This window comes from Lutra lutra, chromosome 12, assembly GCF_902655055.1.
Source record: "Lutra lutra chromosome 12, mLutLut1.2, whole genome shotgun sequence".
Lineage (NCBI taxonomy): Eukaryota > Metazoa > Chordata > Mammalia > Carnivora > Mustelidae > Lutra > Lutra lutra.
Genome location: NC_062289.1, coordinates 76,731,082 through 76,745,743, shown reverse-complemented (window position 1 = coordinate 76,745,743; position 14,662 = coordinate 76,731,082). Strand labels below are relative to the sequence as shown.

General features: G+C 48.1%; 1 protein-coding gene across 3 annotated transcripts in view; it reads left to right on the top strand.

Moving 5' to 3' along the window:
- The window catches only part of SGSM1 (small G protein signaling modulator 1), a 95,064-nt gene that overhangs the window by 62,371 nt on the left and 18,031 nt on the right, over positions 1-14,662 (top strand). For all 3 annotated transcript variants that reach the window (XM_047697827.1, XM_047697826.1, XM_047697823.1), the window contains 6 exons: positions 745-809; positions 2,767-2,912; positions 6,465-6,593; positions 10,529-10,711; positions 12,053-12,121; positions 13,456-14,046. In XM_047697827.1, the coding sequence (XP_047553783.1) occupies positions 745-809; positions 2,767-2,912; positions 6,465-6,593; positions 10,529-10,711; positions 12,053-12,121; positions 13,456-14,046 (1,183 nt within the window). The remainder of the gene's footprint in view (positions 1-744; positions 810-2,766; positions 2,913-6,464; positions 6,594-10,528; positions 10,712-12,052; positions 12,122-13,455; positions 14,047-14,662) is intronic.

Sequence of the window (14,662 nt, the reverse complement as noted above, 5' to 3'; positions counted from 1 at the left end):
CCTTGATTTCCCCAGTAGTGCTGGGGCCTTACTCCTCTCTTCTCTTTCAGCCAGCTGCACCCCACCCCCCCCAAATTCCCATGCAAGGAGAAGCCCTGAGGCATCACTTACTCTGCAGTCAACCAGACTCTGAGTCCTGGTCTGGCTCAGTTTGGTTTAGCTGGGTCACTTCAGAGGTCAGAGTTCTTTGGGCAAATGACAGAAACCCACTTCAGACTGGTTCACATACAAAAGAAAATCTTGACAGAACTAAGGAGTCTAGAAGTGCAGTGACTCAGGCATGGTTGGCTCCAGATGTTCCTATGATGCTCTCATTCTCAGGCAGGCCCTCCTTATGCAGGGGCAGAAATGGATCTCAGCAGCCACTGCCCTACATCCTTCTGGCTTAGGGACTCGAGCAGAGCATAGTGTCAATTTCTCTGTAGTTCTGACAAAATGAGTTTGGGGCTCATTGTCTTTGGCTCAGATTGGATCACATGACCACCTCTTACCCAATGCCTGTGACTCCAGCCTGAGTCCTGTACTAGGTCGAATCAGCTCCATCCAAACCCCAGAGAGTTGGAGAGAGAGACCCCAAAGCCAACAGGAGGAGTGGCGGTATGGGGAGAAACCACAGTCCTCCCAGAGTCCCTTTGCCTGGCTGGTTTTAATCTGCCCCTTGCAGGTAATGAACTGTGCTCCTCCAGGAAACATGGGCTCTGTGTGGTCTTTTCTACCTCTGTGTCCTCTCTTCCTCCACCGCAGGGCCCCGCTGAAGCTCCTCTGTGACAACATGAAGTACCAGATCCTTTCCAGAGCCTTCTATGGATGTGCGTATCGGCCTTATTTGCCATTGTGGTCTATGGGCACATTTCTCAAATGCCTGTTGTATGGCATCAGCATCAAGGGAAGGAGCCTGGCTCTGGCACCTGAACCCCAGCTCCCCAGTTCCTAGATGTGTCTAGATTAGTGAAGCTATGCAGACGTCTTAGAGCCTGAACCTCCTCAAGCAAAGCCTGGGCATAAATTTTATCTCTGGGCTCTAAGAGAGGGCAGCCAACCATGGGGCTCCTCAGGGGAGGGGTTTGGTTAGTCACCATGGCATCCCAGTGCCTACCTTAGAGAGTTTGTTCTCAGAATGAAATGAGAAACATGAATAAAGCCCCTAGCAACTGGCATTACCTGTCATAGGTGCTCAGAGTCAGTTCCCCTCACCTGTGGGCAGAAGCAGAAGAGTAAAGAAAAGTTAAAAATTAAAACTTAAACACAGGTATTCTGGTTATTTCCATTTAACACATGAGGAAACGAAGGCACAAGGAGGCAAAGTGACTTGTCCAAGGTCGCACAGCTAATACAGGACAGAGCTGGGACTCAAACCCAGGCCTGCCTGACCACAAAGCTGGTTTGTTTTTGTTTTGTTTTGTTTTTTTACTCTGCTGTGTTCATTCTTAGCACATTTTATTTTCCCAGCCTCCCGGCCTAAATGGGGGAGAGTAAACCTGTGTGTTGTCAGGGATTCTAGAAAAGTGTTGCTATATCCTGCATGGGCCTGGAGAACAGCAGTGCCAGCCATGTGCCCAAGCCCCTGGAGGGGCAGCAAGAGTGTGAGCTCCCAAAATCAAGGTTTTTGCCCATTCTGTTTTCATCCATCCCCGGTGCCTAATGCAGGTCCTGGCATGGAGCAGGTCCTGGACAAGTATTTATGGGACCCAGATAGAAGGGCTTCATGGAGGAAGGTCCAGATGCATGGGAGTCCAGATGCATCTCAAACAGTGTTACGTATTCAATGGCTCGTCCCTGATGGGGGTTGAGAGCCCAGGTTCTGGCGCTATGCAGCTTGGGTTCCAATCCCAACTCTGCACTTCCTAGCATATGATCCAGCCAAGAGACAGAAAAAGTCTGTGCCTCGGTTTCCCCATGTATAAGATGGAGAATGTAGGAGTACCTGTTCCATATGTCATGAGAATTTAGTGAGTTAAGGATGTGAGCTCTGGGCAGTTCCCTGGCATGTAGTATGTGCTTATATAAGTGTTAGCCATTTCCTCCTCTTCCCCCTTTCTCTCTTCTCCCTCCTTCCGCTCCTTCTCCTCTTCTCTCTCCTAACTCCTCATTGCTGGTAGGGGCCAGTCCTCAGGCTCCAGATGGCCCAGGGTCCTCTCTGGGAGTTAATAAGAGAGAGCCAGAGGGAGGGGGCATAGACCAAACACAGGCTGGCATTTGCTGAGTGCCTCCTGTGTACCAGGCACTGTGCCTTCCAGGTGCCCAGGGCAGAGCAGGTGAAGGGCAGCAGGTTGGTGGCCTGTAAGAGTGCAGAACCATCTTTGAGAGCAAACTAGGTGCATCTCTCAGGGCCTTCTTTGTCTGGCTACACTTTGAAAAAGAGTCGTCCACCTCTGCCATTCTCGTTCTCTCCTGGGATGGATTGGAAGCACCCAGAGGCACTGTGAGCCTGTGGGATCACTTCCTGCCTCCTTCCTGCTGCCCCTTCCCTGCCTCCTGCCTGTGGCTTAAATGCCTTGGCTTCCAGGTAAAGAGGTAATATCACCCTGGCCCAGGCTGAGGAAGATGATCAGATGTCCCCAGGCTCATACAACTGTTAAACAGTCAAGCCAGCAAGGGGTTTTGCCCCTCAGAGCTCCTTGCTTGTCTGGAAGAGAAGGATGATGGGACTTTCTAGGTCACAAGGGTCCACAAGGTTTGTGGGCGAGGCAGTGCTTTGAGACCCATGAGGTAAGGCAAGGTGGGTTGGATGGTGGACAATGGCACTCTCCCTCCCTCCCTCGTTAGGGCTTGCCTACTGCAGACACCTGTCCACTGTGAGGACCCACCTGTCAGCCCTGGTCAATCACATGATTGTGTCTCCGGATTTGCCCTGCGATGCTGGGTGCGGGCTGACAGCCAGGATCTGGGAGCAGTACCTTCAGGACAGCACGGTAAGGCTTGGCCTGGCTTGGCCAGCTGTGGGGCAGAGCCAGTGGGGGGACCATTTGGTCATCTGAGCAGGAGACCCACCTGGTTATGGGGACTGAAGGCTGTTAGGATACCTTTGGGTTCTTGGGGTGCCTGGATGGCTCGGTGGGTTAAAGCCTCTGCCTTCAGCTCAGTTCATGATCTCGGGGTCCTGGGATCAAGCCCTGCATCGGGCTCTCTGCTCAGCAGGGGGCCTGTTTCCTCCTCTCTCTCTGCCTGCCTCTCTGCCTACTTGTGATCTCTGTCAAATAAATAAATAAAATCTTTAAAAAAAAAAAAAAAGGATACCTTTGGGTTCTGCTTACCCAGACTAAAGGTCCCTCCCTTCTTGAGAGTTCTAAGACCCACAGCCCCCTTCTGCCCAGATGGGTGAGAATCAAGGAGGATAGAAAGTATGCATGCTTGTCTAGGAGTAAGAATGAATTCTTCTCAAGCATTTATTAAGCACCAGCTGTATGCTCAGTGCTGCAGGAGGGGCTGTGAGTTCTCAGCCGGAAGGGACCTACAGTACATTTGAATTACTTAGAATGACAATGGTAGCTAAGTCAGAGGAGGGAGGTGGGCCCAGGAAAGCCCACCACCTTGCAGAACTCTTCATCTCTGCCTCAGGGCCTGACAATCCTCCCATTAGATACTCCACCTGGAGACAGATTTCTAAGACTTACTAGAAAGCAAATGTCCCCACAAGGAAGGTGTTTACATTTGAAAAAAGTGTCAGGGTCAAAGTGTTTGGGAAACAAGATGAGTCAACTTTTCTGTATCCTACCGCACTTCCTAGAACCTTGGGTAGGCGAATACGCTTATCTTGTCCCTCTCAAGAAACGGGGTGGCTGGGGGTAGGCGAGCATAAGGAACAAGTCCCTGGAATGTTTAGGGCCCCAGGGACCTTTGCTGGAAGAGTGCCTCCCATGGCCAGTGTGGAAGGCAGAATCCATTTTGACCCATGCTAAGGGAACTGCCCTCAGGAGCGGGCATTCAGAAGAGATGGCTGATACCTCTGCAGGATGAACACGATGGCTTACTCCACTGGGTGTTTCTCTCCCGGGGCCCTGGGGAAGGCCAGGCCCGTGAGCACCTGGGTCAGCCAGCTTCCCCACGCCGGGGTAAAGCGCTATTCTGTGCATTACCTTGGGAACACTGGGGGACTCTGGGGAAAACAAACTGGTTCCCAAACCTGGATAAGCAGGAGGGTTGGTTGACTTGAATGCCTACTTACGGTAACAACTCAAATAATGAAGAATGCAGGTGTAGAGGACAAAAATTGTTTATGTACCTTCTTCCTTCCGCAGTGCCCTGATTCTAATCCCCCAAGTTAATGAATAGTGTCAGTTACGTCGAGACCCTGCCATATTTTTCCTGTGCTTATACATTCGTAGATAAATCTACATAATCTACATAGATATATCTGTAATTCTTATTTTTGCAAAATGAAGTGACATTATATCTGTATTTTAAGCAGCAATTTTATTTTATATCAAACACGTCTTTCCGATCTCTAGGTGAAGTACTGAATGTTAACACTTTAGCCCCTCACAGATGAGTGGCCCATAATTAATTCAAATCTTCCCCTAATGAGAGACATCTGCGCTCTTTCTCTTTTTAACAAATTATTCCAAACAATGCTTCCGTTGACATCTTTATAAGCACATATCACTCTGACCAGTGCTTTTATTTCAGGGGTAGATTCCTAGAAATTAAATTGATTGATGTGCATTTAAAATTTAAAAAGATATGCCAAGTTACTTTCTCAAAAAAGTCACTCTCCCCGGCAGCCAGGGAGAGTGCACATTTCCTGAGGAATTCAAAAGATTTATAGACTTCTGGGCTCTACTCCAGCACTACTGATTTAGCATCTCTGGGACTTGAGCCCAAGGATTTATATTTTTTGAAAGTTCCCCAAGCATTTCCAGTGATCTCCCCAGTTTGGGAGGTAGTAGTCTAAGGACAAGTTGGTTGAAAAAATCAGTCAGTCAAAAATGAATATTTTTTGGTCTAACAGTTTCACAACCCTCTCACAAACTGGCCATATTTTTACCCTTCTCGGTTGCATTGTTGTATTAGGGTGGACTGAGCTGCAGTAACAAGTGGTCCACACTTTGTCAGTTGCTTGACATCATGGGGTGTATTTCTTGCTCATGGAGGAGTCCTAGGTGGGCATTCCTGGCCAGTGGGCCTCTGTCTTCCCTCCAGAGGTTCTGGGGTCTCTCAGTCTCATGGCGCCACCATCCTCCAGGGCCTCATGGTCATCTGCCTCCAGGCAGCAGAGGGGAAATGCAGAATCTGAAGGGAGTACACCTGCCTCTTCAAAGCTCTGGCCTGGAAATGGCTTATATGACATCCTGTCACATCCCACTGGCCAGCATCTAGTCACGTGGCCACCCCTGCCTGCAAGGGAGGCTGGGAAATGGAGTCCAGCTGTGGGTTCCAGGACCCACACAGGTGGATTTTTGATGAAGAGTTTTCAGCCTCAGCCACGAATAGTTCTCTGATTTTTAACTAGCATTGACAAGGCTTTCTGCAGAATACAAATTAAAATTTCCAACAAAGCAAAAGAATGGCTGGTTTTGCCATTATGGTTGGGTACATCTAAGATGATCATTAAGATGGGAAATCAGTGGGACACCTGGCTGGCTCAGTAGAGCAGGTGACTCTTGATCTCAGGGTTGTGAGTTCAAGCCCCACGTTCAGCACTGAGCTTACTTTAAAAAATGTGAAATATGCTTATAATTTTGGGATGTGAAGACGTAGGAGGAGATAACCCTACTACCCTTCAGAGTAGCTTTCTAATAGTCATTGGTATTTTCCATACACAGACACACACACACACACACACACACATACACACAAACATGAACAAATAGGACCTGCTGGTCCCCCAACCTGACTAATTATAACTGCAAAGCCTTTGCCTGAAAATGAGTTCTTAAAAAGAGGGCAAATCTATTGGACAATACAGCAGACAGTTGTTAAAGTCATCCTAGTGTGCACAGAAATTATTAGTGCATGAAGAACCAGCTGGAAATGTTCATTTTGGATCGATTTACTTTTAAACAATTTTCTTTGTGCTGAGTCAAGATTAAAAACTTTGAGATAATGTTGCCATATCAACACAATGCACAAAATTGACTAAAAATTAAGTAGAAATGCTAATTCATTCTATACTGGCCTTTTGGGGTTTTTTGCAAAAAAATGGGTTCACGCTAGATACGTTCTGCATCTTGGTGGTTTTTTTTTTCCAGTTGACAATATACTTTGAACATCTTTTTGTGTCAGTTCTCATGGATGCACCTCCATCCCTACCTATCCTCAGGTAGGGATACGTTGTTTCCCTATCAGCGGGCAGTTGGGGCTTTTCTCATATGATGCCAGGGTGGATATCCTGGTACACACGGCTTTGCTTATTCATACACCATGATCTCTAAAGGCCAGGTCTGAGAAGTGGGACTGCCAGCTCACAGAGCCCTCCTTCTGGTTTTCTGTTGACCAAACCCTTTCCTTCTTCCCACCGACCACAGAGTTACGAGGAACAGGAGCTGCTACGCCTTATCTACTATGGAGGTATCCAGCCAGAGATCCGCAAGGCCGTGTGGCCCTTCCTCCTGGGCCACTACCAGTTTGGGATGACAGAAACAGAACGGAAGGAGGTTGGTGACCCCTGATGGGCAGCAGGGTCTTTGGCAACTAAAGGAGCCAGGGGCCATGGGGCTGGGGGTACTCTAATTTCATACTGGACCAAGATGGGGCAGGGGAGCATGGGGGAGCCAGGAAGCTCCAGGGCATGGCTGTTCCCTAGAAAAGCGATGCAGGCTACAGATACCATTGTTTAAAATTTTATTTTGGGAGATAATTATAGATTCAGATAGTTACAAGAAATAATGCAGAAGGATTTCGTGTATCCTTTATCCAATTTCTCCCAATGGTGGCATCTTACAAAACTGTAATACAATATCACAGTCAGGGCATTGACGTGTGTGTGTGTTATCACCACCACAGTCAGCACACTGAACATTTCTGGTGCCAACAGGGTCCTCATGTTCCCCTGTTTTAAGCCACACCTCCCAGCCTAACACCTGGCAACCACCGCTCAGTTCTTTCTTCCTGCAATTTTGTCATTTCGACAATGTTGTATAAATGGGATCACGTAGTATATAAGTTTTTGGGATTGACGTTTTCACTCAGCATAATCCTCTGGCAGTCTATCCTTTCTGTGGCCAAGAGTTCTATGGTATTCATGGCCTGGGTGCATCACAGTGTGACTACCCACCTGTTGGTGGATAGGTGAGTTATTTCCCAGTTTGGGCTATTGCCGAGAAAGCTGCAGTGAACATTTGTATTTTTGTGGGAGCATTAGTCATCATCAAATGCTCAAGTGTACAATTGCTGGAACACACGGTACACATGCTTCATTTTAGAAGAAACTGTCAAGCTTTTGTAGCTGCTGAACCATTTTCTAGTCCCACCAGCAATATCCGAGTGAGCCACACCTGCATCCCGCCTGGAGTTTTGGTCTTGTTGCTATTTTTTTATGTTAGCCGCCTAGACAGGTGTAAATGATGTTTCCTTGTGGTTTTAATTTGCATTTCTCAAATGGCCAGTGATGTTGAACATGTTTGCACACACTTCCTTGCCACCTGTGTATCTTCGGTGAAGTGTCTGCTCTCATTGTTTGTCCGTTTTCTAGCTGAATTGTTTGGGTTTCTACTGTTGCATTTGGAAGTTCTTTATATGCTCTAGATATTCTTTCTTTGTTGGATAGATGGTTTGCAGATATTTTCCCCCAGTCTGTGTCTTGTCTTTTCACCCTCTTCATGGGATCTTGTGCAGAACAAATTTCTAAATTTTTTATGAGGTTCAGCTTATCAATTTTTCCTCATATACACTGTGCTTTTGGTGTCAAGTCTAAGAACGTTTTGCTTAGTTTGCCCTAAATCCCGAAGATTTTCTCCTATGTTTCTTTTCTCAAAGTTTTGTAGTTGCACGTGTTACATTTAGGCCTGAGATCCATTTTGAGCTCATTTTTTTATATAGTGGGTGGTTTTGGTCAAGGTTCATTTTTTGGCCTGTGATGTCCAGTGGCTCCAGCACCATTTGACAGAAAGGCCATCCTTCCTTCATTGAATTGCTTTTGCACCCCTGTCATCCATCAGTTGGGCACATTAATGTGGCTTCCCCATTCTGTTCCATTGATCTAATATCCCCCCGCAGTGAGCCATCTTCAGCTGATACCACCTGGGGCACCTGTGTTCATCTTAATTGTTCAGTGAATGTGTTAGTAGTAGTTCCGTTTTGAAAAGTAGAAAGAAACAGATGCCCATAAATATTTTTTAAAATGATAAGTTCACGAGGAATTGCAAAAACTGTAACAAAGAGGTCCTGCCATACCCCTCACTTAGCTTGCCCCAATGGGAGCATCATGTAGAACAGTAGCCCGTTCCCAAAGCCAGGGCATTAGCATTGGTACAATAGGACTCACTTGACTGCAGACCTCACTAGGATTTCACCAGCTTCTGCATTAGTTTGTGTGTTCACGTGTGTGCACATGCATGTGTGTGTGCATGTGTGTATATGTGTATATATGTGTGCATGTGCTTATGTGCACACATGTGCACATATGTGGGGGGGGTAGGTCTCATCATTTCATCAAGGTTATATTAATTTTAATACTAAATTTTTATTTAACCCAACATACCCAGTAAATTACCATTTCAGCATGTAATCAATATTAAAATTATTGAGAGATTCTCCCTTCTTTTATTCAGACTAAGTTCTTAAAATCTGGTGGTATTTGACATTCCATACCCATGTACTCACTCTGCTATTGTGTATTTGTCAGTAAATTGACTCACTGTGTGTATAGCTTATTGAAAAAGATATTTGATATCCCTGCCATCAATGGAAAACTGACATGACTTGACATAATAGAAGGAAACCAAAAAAATAAATAGGATATGATGAAAGGGCATAAATCAGTCCCATGTAGATGCCATAGCTTGCCTAAGGCCTGCTCTCTCATTGTCAGAAATGGGGATTATGAAGTGTTAAAGGAGGTGTTCAAGACACTGTGGCACCAGACTGACCTTCCCCATAATCCAAAGACTTAAAGGGGAGCTGGAAATAGAAACTACACTGTGATTCCGTATGATAAGACCCCATGCCAGTGAATTGTCTAAAATTGTCTCAGGAACAGCAGGAGGTCCCCACCATGCTTCACCCCCTGCCTGCTGGGCTCCTGGCAAACAGGAACAGCATTCTCGGGTGCCAGGCCCTGTGCTTGGGACCAGAGACCCAGCGGTGCGTTAGATGAGGTCCTTGCCAGTTTAGTGAATGTGCAAAGTCAGATGGAGGCAAACCCAGGGGTTGTTAAGAGTCCATGGGAGACAGTGTCAGGCAGAAGGCTCCCTGCTCACTTTCCAGGCAAGGGGTGTGAGGAAGGCCCTCTATGAAGAGGGGCCAGCATGAGCAAACCCTGAGGGCAGACTCGTGCATGGTGCGGTGTGGGAGGGGCGGGAAGTGTGTGGTGGGCATGGTGGCTGGAACATAAAGGACAGGAAGGTGGGGATGACAGAGGTGGGTCTGGGAGGGAAACAAAGAGGAAGGCTGGGACAAGCCTTGACCAGGCTGGGACAAGCAGGTGCATGGTCATGGAAACCTAGTCTAGGAAGGTAGTGGGAATGGGGAGATGTGCTAGGACAAATCTTCTGGAGGTCAGTGGGCAGGAGGACAGGCCTTTGGGCAGGGTGGACCCCAAGCCTCTCTCTGGAAGCCCTGAATAGATAAAGGATTCCCCACTTTTCCCAGCCCAGCATGGGGCAGTCTCCCTGCCCTTTCTTCGTGCCCCTCCACACCCTTACTTAGATCAGCCTGTCTGCCCCCACTTTTGCTGGAGGCCTGGCAGATTCAGGACCTCAGTTCCCTGGGCCATGTATCAGGAACAATACAAGCTGCTCTCCCGCCACACAGAAAATGAAAATGCTTGAAATCTGTAGCCCTTCTGTAAGGCCATTGCAGGAGTAAAGGGAGAGGCTGATTTTGTTCATCTTTGTATCCTCTGCTCCTGGCCCCGCACTGGGTACAGGGGAGGCTCTCATAAATGTGTGGAGGGAGTAGATGGATGGATGGAGGGGGCACCCTGCTCATCTTGTTTCTCCTATGCCTAGTGTGGTACCTAGCCCATTGTAGGTGATTCCAGACATATGGGCAAACAAGTGAATGAGGAAGGAGAAAAGCTAATAAGAAAGGGAAAGAAACAGTCCTCTCACTTCAGTACCCCCTTGGCTTAGTATGCTGCCTGGCAGAGTAGAGTTTCCACAGATATTTGAATGTGTGAATGAATGAATGAATGAATGGAGAAAAGAAGGGAGGAAGGAAATATTGAAAGAAAGAAGTGGCCTCGTGTACGTTTGTGTACCCCCGGGGCCTACCCAGTGTCCTGCACATAGTAGGTGTTTCGTTAACATCTATGGCTGTTCATGAATGATGGCTGCCTGTCTCTAGGGCTCAGGGTCCCAGGTCAGGGCTAGCATCCTCTTCTGGCTTGGGTTGGCTCTCCCCAGGGGTGACCTTGCCTCTGCCCTGGCAGGTGGATGAGCAGATTCACGCGTGCTATGCACAGACCATGGCCGAATGGCTGGGCTGCGAGGCGATCGTGAGGCAGAGGGAGCGGGAGTCCCACGCAGCTGCCTTGGCTAAGTGCTCATCGGGGGCCAGCCTGGACAGCCACCTGCACCAGATGATGCACCGGGACTCCACCATCAGCAATGAGGTGATGGGCGGCACCCATCTGGGAGCACAGGGTCAGGGGGGCAGTAAAGGCCGGGATCTGCTCCGTTTAGCTATTGTAGGAATGGTGACAGCTGGGTGTCTGGAACCGTCACCCCTAGCGTTTGGGTGGGAGGTGACCGTGGAGTTGGACAGACCCATGTTTGAATCCAGCCTCACCATTTCCTGCCTTGGGGGGCAGGGGAGACCTCAAGCAACCACCTTCACTTCTGGGCCTCAGTTTCCACATCTATAGAATGGGAACAAGCATTTATTTACATAGGGGAGGTTTGTGTGCAGCTCACCTGAGATAGTGCCTGCAAAGCTCCTAGCACTTGCATGTAATTAGCACGTGCTAGACTTTCATGTATTTAGAAAATGCTCATTGAGTACCTACCGTATGCCAGAGACAGTTGGGAATGTCCTGAAATGTCAGGAATGCTCCAGCAGCCAAGTCAGAACTCTCCGCTCTTATAGAACCTCCAGTTCAGTGGCCCAAAGAAGGCACTGAGAAGAAAGTTAATTCTCTTCCCTGGTGATGTACACTCATCAGTTGCCAGCAATCATGTTCCCAAGCATAGCAAGCAACCACCCAAAGCCAGTGACTTCTAGCAGTAGACACTGAATGTGTACTCATGGGTGTGGCCCAGGCAAGCACTTCTGAGCAGGGCTGGCTGGGCTCACGCTTGCACCTGCTGTCAGTGCCTGGTCAGCCGAAAGGTTTGTTGATCTTTGCTGGGCTCTCTCCCATGTCTGGGGTGCCCCGGCTGTGATCCACATGTCCCATCCTCCAGCAGGCTGAGCTGGGCACATTCTCATCGTGAACACAGATTGTAAAGAGACAAAGTGAAAACGCACAAGGGCTGGTGAAACCTCTGCCCTGTCGAGATTGCTAACATCCCACTGGCCAAAGTAGGTCACAGGGCCAAGCCCTTTATCCAGGTAGGCAGGAACTAGAAGTCATAGGGCAAAAGCTTATCGATGGAGAGAGGAATTACAAAAAATCAAGTCATTCGTGCCAACCAGTCACTTGGAGTTGAACTTAAATATTAGCCAGAAGTGTCAAGTACAAGGCAGTATAAGGTAAGGTTTTCCAGTTGCAGAAGTGAGAGGTGGGGGTCCTGTGCCTTCTGTGTGGCCCCAAAGGCTCCAGGGAGCAGAGGGAGACCTCCCCCACTTCTCAGTGTGCAAATAGGAGGCTAGGCCCTGAGGGGACTTGCCCAAGTCAGGAATAGAAATGAGACCACACTTGGGGAATCCCTACCTGAGCTGAGAGCAGGGCCCTCAGGGCCCCAGAGCCGGGATACAGCCTCACCCCTGTTCTCTTGGCCCCTTTTTCTATCAGTCTTCCCAGAGCTGCAGTTCCGGCCGCCAGCATGTCCGCCTGCAGAGTGACTCCAGCACCAGCACACAGGTGACCTTCTGGAGACCCAGCCCCTTCCCCATCCTCCCCTTCCCATCACCCACCCACTCCCTCCAATGTGGAGTAAAGGGATTGGGTGTCCATCACCTACAGGTCACTTAAAATTTTTTGCTTTTTATACTAGCATTAAAAATGGAGTTTTTAGTTAACACAAGTAATATATGAATCTCTTCTCCCTGTAAAAAATTAAAATATTTCAGAGAAAGCTAAATTTGGCTTTGACTATTCCTAATCCCCACTCGCCCTCCCTAGAAATAGCATCATTTTCTGTGTGTCCTGTCAGCCCCCACTGCTTGCCTGTACATACGCAGAAATACATATATAGTACATAAAGCATATATTGCAATGTTTGGTAATTTTTGAAAATTTCTACATAAATGCCGTCGTATGTGTTGGTCCACAGCTTTCCATTTTATTCAGTGAAATGTTAACTCATCTCACTGGATATTAAATAAAAAAGCAAAGCCCTGCAAATATGCTTACTATGTCACCTTTTTCATAACAAGAGGAAATATTAATATTAATATACCAATTTTCAAGAACAATGGATGAATAAGCCAAAAATGAATCAGAATCATTACCTACAGGAATCAGAGGAGGGCACAAGAAAAGAAACTACATTTCCCTGAATATCCTTTGTTTCCTAGTTCCACCTTTGGAGTTAGGTACATTTTTTTTTTTTTACATAATTTAAAACAATTGAATCAAATTTTTAAAAACCAAAAACGTGATTTTAACAGCAAATCAGGTTGGTGACCTAAACACAGTGAAGAAATAGTTCATGTTCCTTTGGGATGTGGTCTTATATCCTTGATAGGATATGACCTCAGGACACAAACAACCACAAATAAATCCTCGAGATGGATCCTGGAGGCTTTTCCATAGTGGTTCTCACATCTCTAACTACTTCTGGAAACGGATCCATAATAGCCAATCACGTGAATATACTATGCTGTTTTTAGCCTGTTCCTTATGTTTTTAACTATTTTTTCACATAAAAAACTATATACCTATAATTTTGTGTGATGAAAAGTACACTCCTTGCCACTTGAATGCCTGGTGCTCCCTCCTCAGGCAGTTTCAATGCTGCCTTATTTCTGGATTATTCCATGCGTTTCCATGCAATCGGCCACTTTTTAATTTTTCACAACGGGAGCCCATATTATGCCTGGTTCCCTCCCCTACCCTTTTTTCTGGCTGTATAGTATTCCACATGCATGTTCTGTATTTGAATGAGTCCCCTGCTGACAGAGATCTAGGTCGTTGCAGAAGCAATATCCCAGTGGACATCCTCATCTCTCCGTTCTTGTGCTCCTCGTCTTCAGGTGTTTGAGTCTGTAGATGAAGTGGAACAGGTAGAGGCAGAAGGCAGGTTGGAGGAGAAACAGCCCAAGATCCCCAATGGGAGCCTGGCGAATGGCACCTGTTCCCCGGACTCTGGCCATCCCTCTTCCCACAACTTCTCCTCGGGCCTCTCGGAGCACTCGGAGCCCAGCCTGAGCACAGAAGACAGCGTCATGGACGCCCAGCGGAACACCCCCCTGGCGCGTCGACCCAGGGACAGCAGTGTGGATGATGGGCAGAGCAGCGAGGCCACCACCTCCCGAGATGAGGCCCCCCGCGAGGAGCTGGCTGTGCAGGACAGTCTGGAGAGCGACCTCCTCGCCAACGAGAGCATGGACGAGTTCATGTCCCTCACCGGCAGCATGGATGTGGCCCTGCCCGAGAAGGAGGGGGCCGCCATGGAGCGCTGGGGGGGTGGCGAGGTGGAGAAGCACAGCCAGGTGGACAGCGAAGACAACCTCTCAGAAGAGCCCGAGATGGAAAGCCTCTTTCCCGCCCTGGCTTCTCTGGCCGTGGCCACGTCCGCCAACAATGAGGCGTCGCCTGTGTCTTCCAGTGGCGTCACTTACTCTGTAAGTCTCCAGGATTCTCCCGCACTCGGGTTTCTTACCTAACAGCTACAGGAGAGTGGGCGTGTCCCAAAAGCCTCAGTTTCCCAGCACGATCTCTGGTTTGTTACAGTTTTCCCCAGCACGGAGGCTGCACTGGAGAAGCCCCTTTGGGAGGGAAGACAAGAGCACAGGCTATGCTGTTCCAACTGTCCCAGGGTCAATCCCAACTGACACATGTCACTTTATCTCTCTGAGCCTCAGTTTCCCCATCAGTTGGGTATTTTCCCTCTTGGGCTGTTCTCAGAATTAGTGAGTCCAGTCCTCCGTGCCCGAAGTGCAGTGAGCCCTCAGTCCGTAGCAGCCTCGAGGATGAGCCGCTTGGCGTACACTCAAGTCAGCATCTTAAATACTCAAGTTTGCTTTCTTGCCAGAAAATCTAAGCCAAAGGTTGTCAACTGAACAGGAGGTTTCCTGAGCCAGGCACGGTGTTTCCATTTCCCTTTAAAGACCTTGTTATTTCTATCTAAGATATGCATGCCCATAGTTGACAGAGTCAAACAGACAAGGCCAAATAAGGAAACCAGAAGTGCTCCCCACCCGCCCCCGTGGAGCTCTCCCCAGAGGCCATCACAATGAC